This window comes from Lutjanus erythropterus, chromosome 17 (genome assembly GCF_056507025.1).
Source record: "Lutjanus erythropterus isolate fLutEry1 chromosome 17, fLutEry1.hap2, whole genome shotgun sequence".
Taxonomy (NCBI): domain Eukaryota; kingdom Metazoa; phylum Chordata; class Actinopteri; order Lutjaniformes; family Lutjanidae; genus Lutjanus; species Lutjanus erythropterus.
Window position 1 is genome coordinate 30,478,281 of NC_139333.1, and position 21,423 is coordinate 30,499,703.

The 21,423-nt window shown below is 38.8% G+C and overlaps 1 protein-coding gene across 1 annotated transcript in view; it reads right to left on the reverse strand.

Annotated features, from left to right (window-relative positions):
- Positions 1-4,616: 4,616 nt before the first annotated feature.
- Positions 4,617-21,423, reverse strand: part of ryr2a (ryanodine receptor 2a (cardiac)) — a 239,346-nt gene continuing 222,539 nt past the window's right edge. Inside the window, exons 104-115 of the mRNA XM_084740136.1 lie at positions 20,769-21,038; positions 20,467-20,597; positions 19,553-19,595; positions 18,450-18,583; positions 17,921-17,981; positions 16,649-16,795; positions 16,424-16,558; positions 10,483-10,639; positions 9,836-9,900; positions 9,396-9,496; positions 8,224-8,275; positions 4,617-5,911 (exon numbers count right to left, since the gene is read on the reverse strand). Of these exons, the coding sequence (XP_084596262.1) occupies positions 5,816-5,911; positions 8,224-8,275; positions 9,396-9,496; positions 9,836-9,900; positions 10,483-10,639; positions 16,424-16,558; positions 16,649-16,795; positions 17,921-17,981; positions 18,450-18,583; positions 19,553-19,595; positions 20,467-20,597; positions 20,769-21,038 (1,392 nt within the window). The 3' untranslated portion in view covers positions 4,617-5,815. The remainder of the gene's footprint in view (positions 5,912-8,223; positions 8,276-9,395; positions 9,497-9,835; positions 9,901-10,482; positions 10,640-16,423; positions 16,559-16,648; positions 16,796-17,920; positions 17,982-18,449; positions 18,584-19,552; positions 19,596-20,466; positions 20,598-20,768; positions 21,039-21,423) is intronic.

The window sequence follows — 21,423 nt, forward strand, 5'->3', positions numbered from 1 at the left end:
CACAAGCTTCACTGATGTCACTTGGGGTTTAGAGAAAGAAAACCCAGTTCACAGTGTACACTGATCCTGGGACAGTTACATTCTCACAATATTTACAGACTAGACCACCACAACTGATTGCTGCAACACAAGAGTGACCGGCAATGTGTTGGTTTTATGCAAAGAGCCAATAAAGTATTACACATTATATACACATATATTGCACCTTTAAGATTAAGTGGTAAACTTATTTAACATGACCTCAGTTTTATTTCCTTAGCATTATTAAAGTAAAGAAAATAAATAAATAGATAATAAATGAATAAATAATTGTATTTTAATCTGAGACAAAGTTGAGCAAGCTTTTATTTGTTTTGCCTTTGTTTGCAATTTACAATGGTCAGTCACCTCCCATACACTCCCTGAAGGGCTATTGCTTGATCTTAAAACCAATTGATACTTAAACAAACCTTTGACTCGTAGTATATTAAAACAGAGATGGTTACGTGAGAGAAAAGCAGGAGCCACTTTCTTTTTTTCAAAGGGATGCAGTTGTGGCAAATGACTTGAAGAGTTACAATGAAGCCCACAACACTTAAATACAATAGTACAGAAATCTTAATTCATCTTAAATAATCCTATTAAACAATTTATGGGTGACATAGATTTAGTGGTTTTTGTTATACTTGTTCATTAAACCCGCATAATAAACATGCAATGGCGTAATTTTTTTTCTGAGTACTTTTTTGGAGAATGTCTATACAAAAAGAGTAACTCTGTTTGCTGTATTGCATAAGATCATCACCAAAAAAAAAAAGAACAAAAAAAACAAAAGGCCTTGGATAAACAATCCTTATTTGAAAATGTTTCCAGGACATGTTTGTTGAACATTTGCCAGCTTGGAGCATTCATTCAAATCAACACACACTTCCTATCACTGAGGAATGAAAATAAATAAAAATGAACCATAATGCAATAATAATTATGCTTTAAATAGACTATTTTGTTTCTGATATTATCATTCATCCGTCCTCTGTCTGTGCATTCTGACCCAAATCCTTCAAGGTCCAAACTTTGTAAGTCATGAAACGTGTTCTATGGAAGGTTTGCGGCCACTTTTTCTGCTTTTTAGTGAGGGGTGTAACAAGTAAAATACATAATAGAAAAAAGGAGCATACAATCCAACCTGTTGACATGGATGATAGATTTCTGTCTCTCGAAGTTGACTCTGATATTGCATGAGACAGAAAGTATACAGTATGTGTGTCTGCAGCAGAGAGCACTAAAACAAAGCTAAGCTAACATGATGAACCCATCTTTAAAGTTGGTTGTATGGCAGCATCTTAAATGAGAAATCTGAACAGCCATCACACGCATAGCTTGTTCTGCGGTTAACTAAACAAGTATTGTAACACACACTCAGTTGCCAGTTCATTCTGTCCACCAGGCTAAAACTAATACAGTCTATAGCTTGAGGGTGTCTGTTTAGACCAAGAGATGTTTCTAATAATTTGTCTACCCCATTTATGTCAATGAGGATAGATTACACTGATCAGCCACAACATTAAAACCACTGACAGGTGAAGTTAATAAATAAGCATCTCAATACAATGGCACCTGTCAAAGGGTGGGATATATCAGGCAGCAAGTGAACAGTCAGTTCATCAAGTTGATGTGTTGGAAAGCAGGAAAAATGGGCAGCGTGAAGATGTGAGCGTCCTCGACTGTCAGACTGTGATGGCTGGACAGTTGGGTTAGAGTATCTCCAGAATGGCAGGTCTTGTCCCATGTTCCTGGTGGTCCAAGGAAGGACAACTGGTGAACCATCAACAGGGTGTCCGTGGCTCACTGATGGGCCTAGGGAGTGAGGGCTAGCCCATCTGGTCCAATCACACAGAAAAGCTACTGTAGCAGAAATGCTGAAAAAGAAATGCTGGCTGTGATAGAAAGGTGTCAGAACGCACAGCGTTTGCTGATCCATGCTGAGCCCTGGCCGAAAGCACCTACAGTGGGCAGGTGACCGTGGAGCAATGGAAGAAGGTGACCTGGTGCTGACAAGGTGTTGACTGGGCCTCCAAACTCCCCAAATGTCAATCTGATCAAGTATCTCTGGGATGTGCTGGAGCAACAAGCTTGATCCATGGAGGCCCCACCTTAGGAGATCTGCTGCTAACTTCTTGGTGCCAGATACCACATGACACCTTCAGAGGTCTTGTGGAGTCCAGGCCTTGACAGAGAGAGCTGTTATGGCCAATGGTGGACTCAAGGAAGCATCTTTGGGTGCCTCCATGTTTGAAAAAATGCAGCAAAAGTGCCATCTTGGATGCCAATATGGTAGATGAAACACAATAAATACCATCTAGGGGAGGCCAATGTCCAAGACAATGTGATAAAGTGTCCTCTAGGGTGGCCTTCCAGTGGAGAAAATGTGGCACAGTTCTCTCTGTAGTGAATAAAATGGGATTAAGTGCCCTCTCGGGTGGCCCAATATCCAAGACAAAATAATAAAGTGGTGCCCTTTCAGTCCACTCTGCCACTGATTATGGAAACACAATACATAATATTGCAATATTAGACAAGTGACTGTAATGTTGTGGCTGATCTGTAAATGTAAATATTAGAATCACTTCAATGTAATGCAATACAGTTCAACAGCACCACAAACTACATCCTCCAAAATGATGATACAGTTGAATCTTCTCTCAGGGCTGTTGTATTAGACTGGATTAGTTTCAGATTGGTGACCAAATAGAGAGGGAAAAAAAAATGAGTGCAACTGAGTGTATATAGAGCCACCCCAAAGAGCTGAATGCTTTTGTTAAAAGGACGAAACCATCTACACTTGATGTGTGGCACAATACTACACTCTCCTCTCTTATTACAACTACCACACTCCTCTCACACCTGCTGTTGAACATCTGCACTCAGTTTTCAGTCAAGATGATGTGACTTCCCAGGACTCTTTAAGACAATTTAAAGGTCATCTGTATAATCAAACACAATCATTTAAATCATATTGAATTGTTGTTTTTTTAAATTGTAACGCCCCTATTAGCACTGCGTAAAGCTATAAAGCCTCCTTCTTCATCTTTCTTTCTCTATTTCTAATTTCCTATAGCACTCACACACTGCATGTTTCTTTCATAAACAGCCTGTCACCCAGCTCTAAGTGTTATCCTCAGTCTCTCTGACCGTCCTCTCTCCTCCTCCTCCAGCTTGCATAGCTCACCCCTGGCTTATTAAGGCACTGTATCCTCCCGTCTCCCCTCCCTCTGCTTCCATCCATACATCGGCCATCTGTCTGTCTTCAGCCTGCCCTTGCTCTGCATTCCCACTACAGGAAACATGACTGATGGTTTGCTCCAGTCTGGCTCATTATTTATCTTAGCCAACATGCATGCGCTAACTTTGTCTGCAGCTATAAAGTTTGAAACAGAATCAGGAAATTTTTGCTGCTTTGGTATTGCTTTTCATAAAACTACGCCACTTAATTAAAAATGTACCGAGCAAGCTATAGTTGATTAATTGAAAAAAGAAAGTCTAAAGCCCCTCTAGTGACACCTAGAGACTGTGATGTTTCCTACACACCACATTACTGCTGCACAGAACAAACATGCTGAGTATTTAGCTATTTCTTAGAGCTTTGATCAGCAGTGGGGCTAAAAATGTGATATTTGTCTGGACATTGGTGACGGTAGGTCATGTGGTATGGCAATCTGACCAGTAGTTGTCCACTTACATCCATCTGGAGTATTGGACAGACAGACAGATGTCTCTATCACAAGGCCATGCTGCTATTAGGACAAAAGATCAAATAAAGGCGAAATAAAATGGAGTGGCTATTTGCACCCAGGTGAGAATAGTCACACAACAGCTTTCTGGCTTTTTACGCCCATCTCCCCTGTTTAACTATAAAGAGCAACCAAGTCTCTCTAAAGAGGAACTTGTGGTGGATGAATGGGTTAATTTTAGACTTTTAGCTGCAGTTTGGTTAGGTTTAGGCAACAAAATACTTGGCTATGTTTAGGCTAACAAACTACTTTCATAAGGTTAGGAAAATGATTTGTCTCAGCCATGCAGGTGTAAATAGCTGCAAACAGCTATTAAATAACTGTGTAAATGGCTCCATTTACACTGCAAATACCAATCTTGGCTATGGATACCTGGGTGCTTGTCGCTGTCATGCTAGGCTATATACACCTGGATGTAAATAGCCACACTGACTATTCCATCCCAGGTGCAAATAGCATTTTTCGACAGCTGGGTGCTAATAGTGTCTCATAAAGAAAAAAAGGGTAACGGAACAAAGGAGTGTCTACTTACACCCATGTGACAATAGACACATGGCAGCTTTTTGGCACCCATCCCCTTATTTAAGTTGTAAAGAGTGACAGTTTATGTAGAGTTATTTTCGGTTCTCAGTCGCTGTTTGGTTAGGTCTTGGCAACAAAACTACCTGGTTAGGTTTAAGAAAAGGTTGTGGTTTGTTTCTTCCATGTGGGTGTGAATTGCCACATTAGTTATTTACAACCCAGGTGCACATAGCATTGTTGGTTACACACATCTAGGTGCTAATAGCATCTGCCAAAAAAAAAACCAATCAGTTACCAAAGATGCCAATAATTTTGCAAGCATAGTTACTGGGACATTTATTTATTGATGTTGTCTTGAGAAAAGAAAATTTAAATAACTTGCAAGCTGATGGAGGATTATGACGTCCAAAACTTTGGCTGAGATTCCAGGTCACTCAGCTTCGCTGGAACAAAATGGACTGTTGATCATGTTGCTAGCAATGTGAACACTTAGTTAAGGAGCCCTTCACACACAGTGTTGGCATGTACAGGGTGTGGACACAGTGTTAACATCTGTAAACTACACTTCCAATCCAGCACAACAGCTCTTTTTGTGAAAATCTCTTCAGTTCTCATTGACAGTGTCACTGAGGTGTTTATTCAACTCCTTGGTAACTGGAGACTGTAGTTTGGTGGTGTGTTGGATTAGATTATTATGTTGAGGCACCTTGTATCTTCCCACTTGACATGTACCACAAACTAAAAAGTCTTATAAAGTTACTTAGAGTTTGATGAAATCGTCACCTCTTTGAGGAGCTCACATCGTTGGCTTTTCTTAGACTGTCAAAGGTTGGATTTATTGCAGAGCTGCTGTGCTGGATTATAGCAGGGTTGTAGAGGTGTTTCTTTTATGTGTCCACCCCCTATACCTACATGCAACGTGCATTGTACACATGAAAAGTCGTAAACATCATCATACTAATGTCTGCTCTTTGTGTATCGATCATTGTCCTGAAAGTCTTTCAGGAGGAATTCCCTTCCCTTTTTATATTCCGTCCACTCTCCTGCTCTGTCCATCTTTGGGTCCTTCCTTGTTCCCTTGCTCCATTATTCCTTTGTATTTTTTGCTTGTTACTGTGAATGTAGAATAAGATGAAGCAAAGAAGTCATCATCTGAGCCAAAAACCTTGACGTGCCACCAGTCACATATTTTACAGCATATAATCTGATATTTTTTATGTACAAAGTCTTAGAAGCATTCCAAACAAAGTGTGCTGGAAGTTGGGGCAGAGCTGGCGAGTTGACTGTCTGGATGAGGAAGAGCTGGGAGGAAGGTTTGGGGCGGGGCCTGTAGAGGAGGCTGGAGATGTAGTTCCTCCTGGACTGGGATGTGGAGCCGAGTTCGGAACCCATCGTTCGGTAGATCAGGCGCTCCTTAGAGAGCGTTAAGAAAGGTCTGAGGGGTAAGCAGAGGGAGGATGGCTGTCGAGGGCCTTGAACAGGTTACAGTATGAAAGGGAAGAGTCTGTTGCTCCGAGGAGAGATCAGTTGAGCTGATCCTCGTACTGTTTCCGGAAACAGTCACCAGCAGGGAAAAACTCCCAGCAACGCTCCTGGTACATCTTCCATACGTAAGACTCCTTCAAGACAAACAGATTGGAGGAGGGGCTTATATTCCAGATCACACATTTACAATCTATCTGACTCCTCTGCATTGTGTACCAACCAGCAGCAGTGGGTTGCACCAACTGGTCTTTACTAAGCCTGGTCTGAACTGCTAACTCAGTCTTAGTTAAGACCAGTCTTTAGAATGGACTTACACCAACCAACTTAAGTCTAGTCTTAATTATGCCCGGTCTTATATCACTGTCCTCAAGACTATGGCTGCAGCGAGTGTAACGAGGATACACTGTTAACAATATTTTGATGTGTCGCTGATTTGTAACTGATAATTTCTAATTTTTGGCAACACTATGGAGGAACAAAGATAAAGAAAAGGCAAAAGGGCAATTTCATCTCGCATTGAGGTAAGAAAATTTCTAGAGCTGCACAGCCAGCACAAGCACTCTGACATTAAAAGAAACAGTTGACTAGAAGGGAAATTACAGACATAAATCATTGTTAAGATAAAATAGATGGACGGATGTTAGCGAGCACACTGTTTCTACTGATTTTACCACTTAGTAACCACAATATCCCCAGACTCCCTTGACAACCGTGCAATGCTGAAAGTTGTTGAGTGAGGAGAAACTTAATAAACTTTATTAACTTAATTCTTATTCTGATGTTATGTCCAACTGAATACAGTTCATTTCCCACCTGTATTGATTTAATTTTCCTCACAGTTCTGTTGAATAACTCGTCTCTTTAAGCGTTCATGGTACTGAATAGAAGGTATCTTTGACTAAAAGCTCTATTTCTGTGTTAATCGCGTAAAGTTTGACTTTACTTTAACTTTCCTGACTAGGTGTAAGTTTACAAGAAGAAAGCTCACGGCTAGATGGTGCAACCGTTGTAACCATTAGGTTAGAATGCCAACATAAGACCGACTTGGCTTAAGACCAGTGGCCCTTTTCCATATACAGAGCGAGCCTGGCTTGACTCGGTTTGACTTGTCTCATTAGCCCAGCACAGCAAAGGTTTGCATTTCCATCACAACAGGGCTACCCGCTTGGAGATGTGTTTTTTAAATAAAGACAAGGTCTAGGAGGCTCGAATCGAGTGGCTGTATAGCAGCGGAATAACCGTTCATGTAACTATGTCTCTGGGATAATCAGATCAGAATACTCGCTTGTTTGAGGGGGAGAAAAGGAGCATTGTCAAGGTTTGGCTGCAGCCGGCGAGATGTCACCGCAGCCTGCTTGGAGGCGGGTTGGGCTCGCTTTGGCCCCACTTAAGAATAGGTCCATCTCAGGCATGGCTTGGCACGATAAAAGTAGTAATGGAAATCAAATCAGCATGGCACGGTTTGACTCAGCGCAGCCAAAAGTCCAAGGTGTAAGTCCTGTTGGTGCAACCGGCCCCAGGTTAGTAACAGCACTGTAAGCTTCAATCACTGCGCCACTTAAGGTCTTGATATGCTTCAAACAAACTATGTTGTGCGACTATATCTGAGGGAAAAAGTCTTTCTACCTGGTCTGAATGGCAGCGTGAACAGCCTGACATCGTACAGAGAGCCGAAATATAAGCTTGAGAGTTGAGAGTCTCTCCTCAAATAGGCTGTTTACACCTGGCATTAACACGGTGATCCGATCACAAGAGGACAGCTGTAAGTATAGGTGTGAATGCCCATAAGACTCACTGAGGACACATTGAAATGCCATCACTCACAGCACATTTGAGGTCTGGGCTGCATGTGATCACATTCTTTCAGTAGTATGTACACAGTGTATCCTGGGCCACACTGAAGTTCACCAGGTGGTATTCTGTAATGTAAGTGACATGTTTGGACTCTCTTACCTGCCAAGATAAGCAGGAGATGTTTGTGATCAAACTAGTAATCACAAGTGAACCTTCGCTAAGCTCCATCCTCCTTAGTTACTGTGCCTGTCAAGCTCTGCATTCTTGCACTGTACATACATGACTTACAGTGTGCTTATAACAGTGGCACATTCAACACTGAAATTGTGATTAATTGTTGACACATAACATCTTTGATTCCTTCGAGAAGTAAACAAAAGCAGCTTCTCTTTTCTAGCTGATGAGGATGGATATTGTTGGCTAAAATGATGTCTCTTACTGGCAGATTCAATAAGTGTAACTGGCTAATGTAAGCTAATGCTAACGCCTGTCATTGTTTGAAGCATACTGAGGCTTTAACAAGCAGCTGACAGTGAGGATCAGAAACACTGAGACAGTTTGAAGCTCAGCTGTACAAACCACAATACAGTATCACAGTAATGTATATTTATTAATATATGTGTTTACTACAAAAGGAAGTGAGCTGGTTTACCTGGCCCGTGTGCTCTGTTTCATCTTTGTTGATGAGATACATCACAAAGAATCTGAAACACACACATTTACACACTTTTTAGAAAAACACATCCACTGACAATATTTTCACACATATACCCACATGCAAAAACACTTGGCAACAGTTCCAAATATTAATCCTACTCTGAAGAAAAACTAGACCTGAACGCATCACTTTTTGGCCTTTAATCCTATTTCTTAAAAGGACAATAAAGTGACCAAATTCCTACTGTTTTTTTCTGCCTATTTCTGCCTGTAAGAGAAAAAAACATCCCCGTGGTAAGTCATAATCATGAGATAAAAAAGTCAAAATTATGAAATAAAAAGTCAATTATAAGATAAATAGTTGAAATTGAGATTAAAGTCATAATTATGAGATTTTAAAAAAAGTTGAAATGAGATAAAATGTTGAAATTATGAGATATAAAGTGAATCATGAGATAAAAAGTTGGAATTGACTTTGAGATTATGAGATTTCAGATTTCAAAATGAGATAAAAAGTCATAGTTATGAGAAAAACAATCATTACTATAAGGTAAAAAAGTCAAAATTAAGATAGGAAAAGTCATAATTATGAGACAAAAAGTAATAATTATAAAATTAAAAGTTATATATGACATAAGGTATGTGAGATAAGATATGAGATAAAAAAGTGAAAAATAAAAAAGATAAAATTATGACTTTACAAGTTCGATTTTTTAAAATCTCCTAATTATAATTTACCATGGGGATATTTTCTTTCTTTCACTGGCAGTAATGGGTTTTCATATAAACTAGACCTGTTGAGGCAGCTTCTATTTCCTCAGTTCTAGTGAGTCTGTCTCAAAGGAAGGATTAACACATGACCAAAACCATACAGCTGAGAAATGTTTCCACCATCTTGCTCGATACAGACGGTGTTTGCACCTTATCCATGTGATGACAACGTACTCTGTCATAACTGCAACGTAAACAGCAACATATGAAACACTTGTCTTTCATTCAGGTGTACTGTAAAAGGCAGACATGGTGTCTGTATAATGACAGTCAAATGTCTCTCTGGTATCTGTCGATAATTTTGAATCCAGGTCCTCATCATAAAACACTGTCTGGCACTATGTTAGAGGTACTAGTACACACTTGCAAACACACACAAACTGCAGATGTACTCACAGGTAGTTGGCTAAGTTGTGCTCCTGTAGCGTGTGCGTTTCAAAGCCATGTGGCACTGTGTCAAAGTAGTCATTGCCTATTCCACAGATAAAACATTTGGTCTGGAAGAGAAACATGGAAGTGTTAAATGCTTGCCATTACACAAAACATTTACCTGCCAGTCTCTATTTGTGACACCTAATGAGTGTTAAATTGCAACTTGCATCTGGATGTCATGCAAAGTGGTGCAATCTGGGAGGCTTCTGTGTGCTGTAAAAGAAATCTAATTATGCGCATTTACATTTTTATTACATCTATCACTTTGTGCTGTATAATACTACATTGTTTCAAGTGGTAACAAGTGTGTGTGTGTGTGTGTGTGTGTGTGTGTGTGTGTGTGTGTGTGTGTGTGTGTGTGTGTGTGTGTGTGTGTGTGTGTGTGTGTGCGTTAGTCTTTTCACCTCCATGTCTTCTTTCACTTGTTCCTGCTGGTCTCTCAACTCTCCAAAAGCATCGATGATCAACCCTAGAGTGTTCAGAACACAGATGTGTAGAGGTGAAACAGACTGACCCAGATACTTTTACTGTTCAAATCAACATGTTTTGAGGGTTTGTGAGAACTAACTGGACCACAACCACCAAAAAACCACAAATCTTTAGTTTTATCTAATAGACCTTCAATAGTAATGGCTTATATGGGTCCATTTTGCAACTCAAGATACTGTAAAGCAAGTGAGTGTTTGCCACACCGCAGAAACGTGTTATTAGATACTTTGCTTGTTTGTGTTTTCATAAAACAAAGGACTAATTAGATATTCACTCAGTTCAGCAGCCAATTCAGCCGAAGTCTCAGATGTGAGACTGTCCTGAAGTTCATAACATACATAAGCTCATTCCATTTGTTTCACCAACACACACCCATGATCATGGTTCCCAGGACATGGCTCCAAGATATGGATCTGATCCAGGTTATGATGCCGACAAATCAGGACTGGTTGTAGCTTTTGATAATTATAAACCAGGAAAACAACATAAGGCTGTCTTCACTGTGGGTCAGTGTGTGTGTGTGTGTGTGTGTGTGTGTGTGTGTGTGTGTTGGATCTCTCACCCTGGATGATGGCCAGGAGGATTACGATGACAAAGAAGAAGAAGGTGATGTCAAAGATGATGCGATAGATCTCATACTCGTCACCCGCTGGGTCCTCAATCTGGTCACCGATCCCTCCACCTGCTCTCACCCCTACATACATGTGGAACATGTAGCACTGAGGAGACAGAGGAGAGGGGGAGAGGGAGAGACAGAGGAAATTTAAAACGCTGGATTAGGAATGAGGTCCAGTTGTGATTACTGCAACTCACACTGACTGAATTTACAGCAGCTTCACTGAAATGTTGCAAAAAAAACTTGTTATTTTGCATTAAATTACAATAGTAATTTTTAAAAAAAAATGCAAGTCTGAGGGACAAACAAATTAAATTTGGTTTCAGTTTTAAAAAAAGAGAAGCTCATGATGTCAAAAGGCCAAAAACACATGCAAGTATACTAAATACACCTATTTCTGTCATTTTTAGGGGAGGCTGGGTCTGGGAGATCTAGGGGGGGGCAACAGGTCAGTTGCATCATCTGACAGCTGGAACCTGAAGATTCATTTAAGCAGCAGGTCAGCTCTCTACATCACATTTTTCTACTCATAAACCTGCAATGTTTTCTTTAGTTTAGAACATGATGATGGACGTATATGATGGTATTCTCTTGCTCTGTCATGTGTCTTAAATTGCTGCAGCAGTTTTTGAGGTGATATAATTTATTACACAGATTTGATGCACAATTTAATAATTTCTGATCACTGTTGAAAAAAATGTCACAATGAGATAGTTAAGCGTTAAGGAACACCACAGAAAAATTCATGCTGTGATTTGACATTTTTGGTGACTTCTGTGAGAACTGCATTTCTCATCGATTGGATGGCAAACACTTCTGCTCTGATTGCTGAGACACCCCCTCATCATCATCATCATCATCATCATCATCATCATCATCATCATCATCATCATCATCCATCAATCCCGTGAACACTTTTTGTGGATGTGAAGTTTCATGAGGCTGTGATCCTGGAGGTCACTGTAGGTCATTTTATATAGCGAGGTCAAGTTTTATAACTACACACGAATAAAACTGGGCTCAGTGATTCCAAATGAGCCTCAACTTTCCAATCAGACCCAATTTAAGAGATCCCAATACCTTTTAGGGACCCCAGTGTGAAGAATTATAAAAACTGACCAGCAAAAATAACACATACTGCATGAGATTAGCAGAGGTGAGATGTGGGATCAAAGGGATCCCTTTGAAAATCTCCATGCCTGTTTTTCTCTCGCCGAGATTTTATAAAATTTTGGAGCATTATTAAGAAGCTGGCATGACATGATTGGTACCAATGGATTCCTTAGGTCTTCTAGAGTAGGATAATAATTTCAAACTCAACACTGATACTGCTGTATTCTTCCCAATTAAGATGAAGAACCTTGTAGATGAAAGACGTACTCAAAAGACACCTGAAAACACACTATCCCACAGTGTCTGTCAAGATAAATATCAGTTTTATAACTTAATTGGTTCAATAACATGTGAAGTCAAAGCTTGTTAGCATAGCTCAAAATTCTGTGTGGATTGAACACATTGTTAACTTTAAGAGAGCTCACAGTAAAACATCTCCTCTTTCTAAAAGATAATTTATGATTTCTTACAACTAATTAACAGATACTAACTCATTCTGTGAACATTTAACATAGTTCAGTATTAGTTTTAGATCCATGCAGAGTGAATAAATGTGATATTTCCCAGATAATACTCATCTGTCTTAATGACACAGTTTACACATTTTTACAGCTGAGCCCAACTGAATGAAACATGACATCTAATTCAGCAGGGGAGCTCTGTAAGTTATATAAAAATCTGTTTTATCAGGTAATAAAATGTTATCAGTGTTTGATAACCAATAATGATGCGTCAGTAAAGACTTATGTCATATCTAATATGACAGCAGAGACCTGGATGGTAGTAACACTTTTTTTGAGCATTAGTTACTCAGTAGTTGTTCATGCTTGATCTGTCAAACTTTGATACACAGATCCTGTATTTGTCTTCTACAAATAAAACTCTACTGGATGTCACAGATTATGTGAGTTAATGTCAAATACAAGGAGTTCCACAGTTACATCCTACCCCACTACTGAGGTGGATAAATGTAACAATGAGAGGTAATTTGCTAATTTGTGATAATTACTATCCAATTTATGAAAGAACTTTATTTAAGGATAAATAATAAAGAGTTTTAAATTAAGGGAACAATTTAATTCAATTTAGAGACTGAAATTGCGACTAAAAATATGACTAAATCTTGACTAAAAACAAAAGAGACTAAAAGACAAAAGATGTGATTAAACTTACTAAAATGTTCAGTAAACAACCAAGACTACAACTACATTAAAAATTCCTGTCAAAATTAACACAGCTTTAAAATCAAGTGCAAGCATCAACTGCACCGGAACATAACAGACAGAGTGAATAATAACAGGATGAGTACAGTATGGGTTGGGTTTGGAAGAAAAATTGGGGTTCCTTCCTGCCTCATGCTCTGAAGAGGAATCAGTGTAAATGATGGATTGTAGATTGAAAATGTTGGGACATAATGAACAATAAGTTGTTCAAAGTTCAAAGAAAGAGAATGAGTCAGTGTGTGTAAATGACAAAAAGACTTAAAAGGTCTCAACAGACTAATTACTGTTTACATACAGGGAACAAGATCTGCAGAAAACTAAGCAAAAAGGCAGAGGAACAGAGATGGGAAAACCCCTGTGTGAAGGCTGGGAGAGGAACAAGTGAACAGAAAAGGAGAGATCAGCTCAGACCCTCTCATCCTTCTGTCAGTGTTATTTTAAGGGATTTATTCACATAAAGGGAGGAGAGGAAAAGAGCAAAAACCTCCCCCGGGGGCAGTGGTCCTTCATCAGTCTATCCCTCCATCACACTAAGCCCCTGTCACCCTCCTGTAGAGCAGGCGGAGCTGCCACCCGGCCCCTTAATAGGAAACACAAGAGCTCTATGGAATGCTATGGGTGGCTGACTATAGGGGATTAAAGTGTGTGTGTCCTGAAATTTCCGGGTGACAGAAGGCCCCCCCACCCCACCCCAAGAAAACACACACCATAGAGCCCTTATATAGTATTTCTTTCAGATGGCTTGGCAGCAGAGAACGGCCTCATCACAGCTGTAATTCATCTGGCTTTACCTGTGTCCTCCCTCCATCACTGAGAAGACACTCATATAGATTTTGACTCAAACCTGCAACCTGCATCAAAACCTTTCTGTCAATGTAAAGAGTCACACCACGAATGTTTAAAACTCACAACAAAGCTGTTACAACTGTACCGATGTCTGTCTCATGAAGTGAGATTAGTGTGTTAGCAGCTATCTTTGGCCTAAGCTCCTGCAGCACATTATCAGCATAAATCATAATAATAGCTTATGTTGCATAACCTGCTGTGGTATCATGAAGCTAATTTCCAGGTTCCATTATCCAGAATCATAAATGTTAGGTTTCACAGAGCTTCAGAGAGCCCAGAGCTGAACTTGCATCATGAGAAAACACCCCACTTCGTGTGACCCCCTGTCACGCCAACTGTTGCTATTCCTAAAAAGCTAACAGAGGCCCAGAAGAGAAACTAACAAAAAAAGGCTGTGTAATCTCAGCTGGACCTCAGACAGAGCCCGAGGGTGAACACTGTCAGACTAAAAGCTCTGACCCATGACTCTCTGTCCATACATGGAGCTGTTTCCTCCAAACTGACAGCCTCCGCAGGACTCTCAATGAGACAGGCGTTACTGACATTATCAGCCTGACCAGCAGCGAGACGCTGCCCAGATAGGGGCCGAGACACTCAACCATGCAGATGACCATAAGACTAAAATATAGATTTTAACAGAAGTAATGAGCAGATTTTAGAGCGTTATTTAGCCAACTTTCAAAGAAGCTGGCATGACATGATTGGTGCCAATGGATTCCTTAGGCCTTCTAGAGTAGGATAATAATTTCAAACCTTAAGTAAGACTGCTTTATTGTTCCTATTTAAGACAGAGCACAAAAGACACCTGAAAACACACTATCTAACAGTGTCTGTCAAAGTAAATATCAGTTACATAAGTTGATTGATTGGATAACATGTATGTGAAGTCCCTTTTAGGACTAAAAGTAGGCTCATGTTGGTGAAGCTCCAAGTTCTGTGTGGATTCAGGGAGTGTTGCTGTGCTCTGTTAACATATTGTTCAATTTAACAGAGCCAAACTCACAGTAAAACATCTGCTCCTTCTCATCTATGGTTTCTTACAACTCATTAACAGACAATAACTCATTCAGTGAACATTTAACATAGTTCAGTGTTATTTTTAGATCCCATGTTGTTCCATAATACTCATCTGTCTTAATGACACAGTTTACATGTTTTTACAGCTGATTTATTCAATTTCTTTGTTCAACTGGGAGAAACCTTTTGCTGACTTTAACAGAAGTCTGTTTTTCCAGGTAATAAACATAATCAGTGTCTGATGACCAGTAATGACGCAGCAGTAATGACTTATGCATTCATTCCTATTTAATAGGGGAGACCTGGGATGATGGTAACAACAGCAGATTTTAGCATCAGATTATTTCCTTGAAATGTCAACAGTAATGATCAGTCTCTGCTCCCAGTACAGCTTTGCTGAAAGCCCATATGAAAAGAATTCCATTGCCTCCAATAGTTAAGTTTTATGTTTTAAGTGAGATTCATGAGAGTTCATCAAAGTGGCCACATAAGCAGTGCAACATGATCATAATAATTAAGTATGAATCAAGTAAACATTATGTATGCTTTTATAAGTAAAGTGCACGTGTTACATATAAAGTTTGGCATGACATGCAGCAAAGGACCTGAGCAGAAATCAACCTCAGATTTGATACATGGTGCACGTGCTACCAAGCAGGCTAACAGGGCGTCCTGTACCTGAAGTTTTTATTTAAATATCTAAACAAGTCTCATTTATAAAGACACATACTTCATACTTTTTGAGGTAAACTGCTTTATTTAGCTGTTCCTGTTCATCAAGCCAGTTTAATGAGAAAATAATACACAAAATAGAAAAATCCTGGCACAATGTCTCCACCTTTTATTTAAACTGAGTTGTGACCCTTTCAGGCTGCTGTAGCTTTACAGTGTGGAGTGTTGAAGCCAGAGTAACAATGTAAAGTTAGCAGCTGTTGGTTTGTTTCCACAGAGGAAACTAGTGCCCATGTGGATTAAAATAGATCTGTTTGTTATGATAATATTTATTTCACTTAGCATGTTAATGGTAATTCCCATTATGTGTTAGCATCAAGCTAATGGACTAAGCCCTAGTTATTTAGCATGCGTTGAACTGATTCAGGAATTGAAAATTCGATTTTAAATTTTAAAAAAATCACAATACTTAGGAGAATAGATTTTTTCCCTCTCCTTAATAATGATAATAATAATAATAATAATAATAATAATAATAATAATAATAATAATAACAATAATAATAATAATGATAATAATAATGATAATAATAATAAACATGATGTCAGAATCCATTCAGTCTTCTCAAGTTTCATTCAGTATATTCACTTTCATTCCATTTTTTCATTCCATCCAACTTAAGAACACACTTCTTCACAACTGCATTTTATTCAATTACTTATTCTGTTTTTTACTCGTTGCTGTTGTGTTTCAGCAGTTTATACATTGCTTATCATTTTTACTATAGCAGTCCTGTATTCTTTGTGTAATCTCTTTTGTTTTCATGACTTTGTAAAGTTCTATATAAATAAAGTTATTATTAATATTAATAATATGGGACTCAGTATCAACCCTTGATACACCCTCCATCCATGTGTTACTCATTTCAACCTCCTGCAGTAAATGGTAGTAAAAGCTTCATTAGCTTTTCTATTGAAGCACAGTACGTCTGACTGCACTGCAGCTATAACACTCACCGTCAACATGTCGTCACACTTCATGTCTGGCAGCTCTCCATCTTCACCCTTGTTGTAGAACTTCCTGAAGAAGTTGAAGGCCACGACTGTGTAGAGGTACACCACCACTGCTAACAGGCCCACTGTTAACACCAGCTGCAGGACAGAGGACAGAGTTCATGTGCTGAAACGTGTGTGCAGTGTACTGATGTTGAGTGTTCTGTAGCTGAGTATGCGCTTGTTCACCTGTTTGCCATTGTGTGTGACTGAGGACAAAATGGTACGCAGTGTCTTGAAGCCCATAGCGATGTCGAGCAGATGGGCAGCGAAGAAGAAGTTGTTATAGTGACCAAGGATGGACATGGTCATATACCAAGCCAGATAGAGGAAGGACTGCAGAGAGGGACAGAGACAGACAGAGGTAAGTTTAGACAGTGACAGATATACTGTGTGTGAACAACTGTGGATATTATGGATATTGGATATTATTATGGATATTGTGCTGTTTATCCATCTAGTTAGTTGTGGTGTGAGTTGCAGTGTTTTGGAGATATTGGCCATAGAGTTGTCTGGTTTCTCTTCAATATAATGGGACTACACTAAAACTAAGACTAACTGAAAAGATTCTGGTGCTCAAAGCACAAAAAAAAAACCTAAAACCAGTGTCTTTTTCCAAAAACCATGACCCAGTTACTCAAGATAATCCACAGACCTTGTTGTGAGCAGTTTCCTATAGGAACTACTTTCTTTCTGTTAGAAAAAAAGTTATTCTGGTAGATTTTTGGGGGTCATGATTTCTGGAAAGAGACATTGCTGTTAAGTTTTTCAAATGTATTTTTTTTGTGTGTTTTTCATCTAGTTTTATTATATTGTAAAGAGGGCAGACATCTCTATGCCTGATATCTCCAAACTTCTGCAACTCACACCACAACAGCAAAGATGGATAAACAGAACCATAGGCCAGAGGGAAAAATTTGTATTTTAGATTTTGAGATGAATTGTCCCTTTAACTGGACCAAAACATCTCATACATCATAAACAGTGAGAATGAAAAAGCAGAAAATAAACCCACCTGAGCTAAGATATTCAACTCATGTCTATATATGTACCTGATTTAAAATGATGTTATTATTATTTTATGTTTCTTAAAATATTTCCAGGGTGTTATTTGTGCAAGTTTAAAATGATTACATAATGATTGTTTTTGTTCTGTCCATGCACAGGTAATAAATACATGATTTCAAAAGTATTTTCATGTTCCATATCCACTAGAAACCACATCAGAAACAGTAGTAACCTTATTCAATAAGTCAGTGTAGGATAACTATAGTGAAGTTTGAGAAATATAGTGTATTGTAGTAATAATGTGGTTAAAGGAGGAATCTGTATTTGAATAATGAATTACTGTGAACGTCACAATAATATTTAAATTCTTTAAATTAAAAAAAATGTTATTGTGAGCTGGAATTCTGCAGTGAATCCACAGGATGGAGCCAGACATGGCTGCTGAATACTTACATTATCTGTGAATACAACCCCCAGCTTCCAGATCTGGTACTTGACATCAATGGAGTTCAGCCTGATGACAGAGAGAGAAGAGAAGAAGCTCACAGAGGATGATCATGAGTGATACCACGTGATCAGGAGACTCCTAACCCTGAGTTAAGCCTCTGAAGCAGACCTTGCTTTCAGGGTGAATGAAAGTCCTGCTAATAAAACCTGATCCCATCAATGCCAGATCAGCATGTTGGGCATTTTTCACACGAATCAAAGAAAGAGGGTCTGTCTGTTCTCAGATCAGAGCTGGTGTTCTGCCTGTTCCACTTTAAACAAGTTGGTGCACTGACTTGGAAGAAGAAACTGAATTTGTCTGGTGTGTGATCTGGCAGAAACAGAAAGTGTGGATCATCTTATCATTAAAAATAATTTAATCTGGGTGTTAATAAGGTGCAGTGGCCAGTAACTAATAAATGTTTATACACACACACACACACACACACACACACACACACACACACACACACACACACACACACAGAATACTCACACAGCAGCCAGTGAGCCATCTCTCCTGGGCTTCCTCTTTTTGTGAGCATCACTGAAGTCCAGAGCAGCCTTGTCCATTCCCAGCAGCTCACTGATGCGATCATGACCGTAGAACTCTCCATATTTATCCATCACCTGAGGAAAAGAAGCTCTTCTTGGAGAAACACTTTCCAGGGGAACAACATATCAAATAGATTCTCAGAAAATAGAAATTAAGACAAATAATTTCTTAATCCCCCCCCCAAAAAAACTACACCCAACTTTAAGAATTATTAATATTGACACTCTAACCTATTTTTGGTGAAAATGTTATTCTTAAAGCTTTTATATGCATGAAATATGTAATTTCAGAAACATTTTAGTTAACTTAAAATTTTTACATTTCTAAACTTGCTCTATGCCAGAAAACAGGCTTGTCCTCGGGAAGAATTCACAAATTTAATATATTTAAAAATGTGTTAAAAGCCTTCAACATCTAAAAGTAACAATACTTACTGATAACATAGGTGTAAAATGTGCTATTATAATCATCTTTGTTCTAAACTCAATGATTTAATCAGACATTAAAAAAAAGTTAGCTATACCCCTAAGGACCCGTGTCTCACTTCCTGGTTTAAAAAAGGTGGGAATACTGCTCAGTCAATGGTAAACTTTCAATTTTTTGACAAATTCATCAAATAACATTGCTATCAGATGTGTCTCAAACATAACATGTCAGCAACATCAAAGCTTAATAAGAATTATTATTTAAAATGTGTATTTTCATTAGCATTAAGAGAAACTACGATGATGCTGGGAAAAAAAAAAAAAAATTGTCAACTCGGTAAGACGTAAACTCAGACCACATTTAATAACCAAGAGTTTGATCTTTTAAAATGTATTTTCCGTTTTTGTTCCACTTCTCAAGAATGAGTGTTGTCTTTTTTTCATCCCATTCAAAACAAAAGGTTGAACCCCATCTCTTCTCTTCCTGAGTTCTCTTTGTTCTGTCATTAAAAGTTGTAAATAGGAGGAAACTCCTGAGTGCCATTAAAGAGGACTCACAACAGTGGGATCAGATTATTTGTGACTATAGTCCCAGACTATAAAAACAGCAACACCTACCTTCCTCTTCACAAACTTGTCCCAGTAGTTGTTGGGGAAAGATCTGAAAATCAGAGGGAAAAGGCTCATGAGTCACATCACCTATAAACATGTATTATTGTGAGTGTTTGAAATGTAAAAGCAAAGCACTCCAACAAGATAAAATCACATGTATACAACATCTTTTCAGTTTGATTTTCTCAGGATCTCAAGATTTATAATAAGAGCCAGTATTGTGCATGAGGACCCTACAAGAGCGGCATTCATTGAACATGCTCATATTTCCAAACAAATCAGTTTTCAATTAATAAATGTGAACGTGAGCGTTGTGTGTTTCTCTATAGTTCTGTGGTGTTTTACTGAAGTGTATGAACTGCACTGCAGGCTGGACTCTGTTAACAGTGAGGAACACAGATCCATGTTATACACTCATCTCCAAACATCTGCATCTGTGGAGACACATTTCTGTAAATATGATGGAAAAAAGAAGATCCAGTAAGACATTATAAAGAGGTAATACCGATTTAGTGTTCACAATATTGACTATATATTTCAAAATATTTTTTATTCAAAATGACTAACATACTAAGTCATTATTTTGAGATGTTAGGTCATTATTTTCAGGTAGAGCTCTTTTCTTTTTTGGTGTTAGTTGCAGAGTTTTGGAGATATCAGCTGTAGAGATATCTGCTTTCTCTTCAATATAAAACTAAATTGCACTCAGCTTGTGGTACCAAAACTCTGCAACTCACACCAAAACTATCTAGATGCAGGTCCCTTTAATTTAACAGCTTCCTGTCAGTCCCACCCACTTCCGGGTTAAGCACCATTAGTCCTTTTAGCCACGCCCACTCTGAGTATGGGCTCGGATGCAGATAATGATGTATAGACGGTACATGCATACAGACAGTGTTGCACACACAGGGTCTACTCACTGTGTGTTGATTACCAGTCTGTCCCACTGTCCTTTGATGTCGTCCTCAGATGGTTGTTCTGTGATGTAAAGGCCGTCAAATTCCAGCTTCCTCGCCACCTCCTTCTCACGCTTAAAGATCACCAGTGGCACCTACATCACACATGGTATTTCATTTTAGAAAATTTAAATCATATAAAATTTCTATTAAAATTAAGACTGTAAGACCAAATTATTTGTTGGTGTTTGACTGTTTTAATGACAAATTCTGGATACAGATTCCAATATTTAGTCATTTTTCAGCTGTATGTGAAAGTGTCCTACCTTGAGACAGTAGTATCCGATGATGCAGAAGAAGGAGATGACGGTGTGCAGGACAGCCAGGATTCGTAACATGGGCTCCATGTATCCACTGCTCTCCTCCAGGACAAAACGCACTGTGACGGGCTTCAGGGGCTCCCCGCCCTCCTCCATCACCTCCTCCTTTGACTCCATCACTTCTGCTGCCAGTGGATCCCACTGCACGCTGCTGTGTGGCTGGCTGCTGGTGTACACCACCTCCCTTTCCTCCACCACAGACGAGGACGTAGAAACCTGGGGGGAGCAATTTATTAATCCTGCTGGAAAATCTTCATCATAATAATGTAAGATTATAATTAAAGAGTTTAATAACTTCATAGCTGAAAACGTTTTCACAGATTTTACTCTTTTCTGTAGAGATATTACATTTCGTTGTTATTATTATTGTGAAAAAAAGCTAATGTTTTTTCTTATTAATCTAATTGTACTATCTTCACTATTAAACTCACAAGTATCAAGAAGGAGAATAGAAATAGCACTGCACTGATAACTTTCTTGAGCTGTACATTCATACCTCAAAGAAGAACAAATCAGTGTCATATTTCATTTTCTACCTTCATCTTGTAGCAGCAGACTAACAAGCACAGTGCTTGTTGGTCTGAATGTGTTATTACTTCTC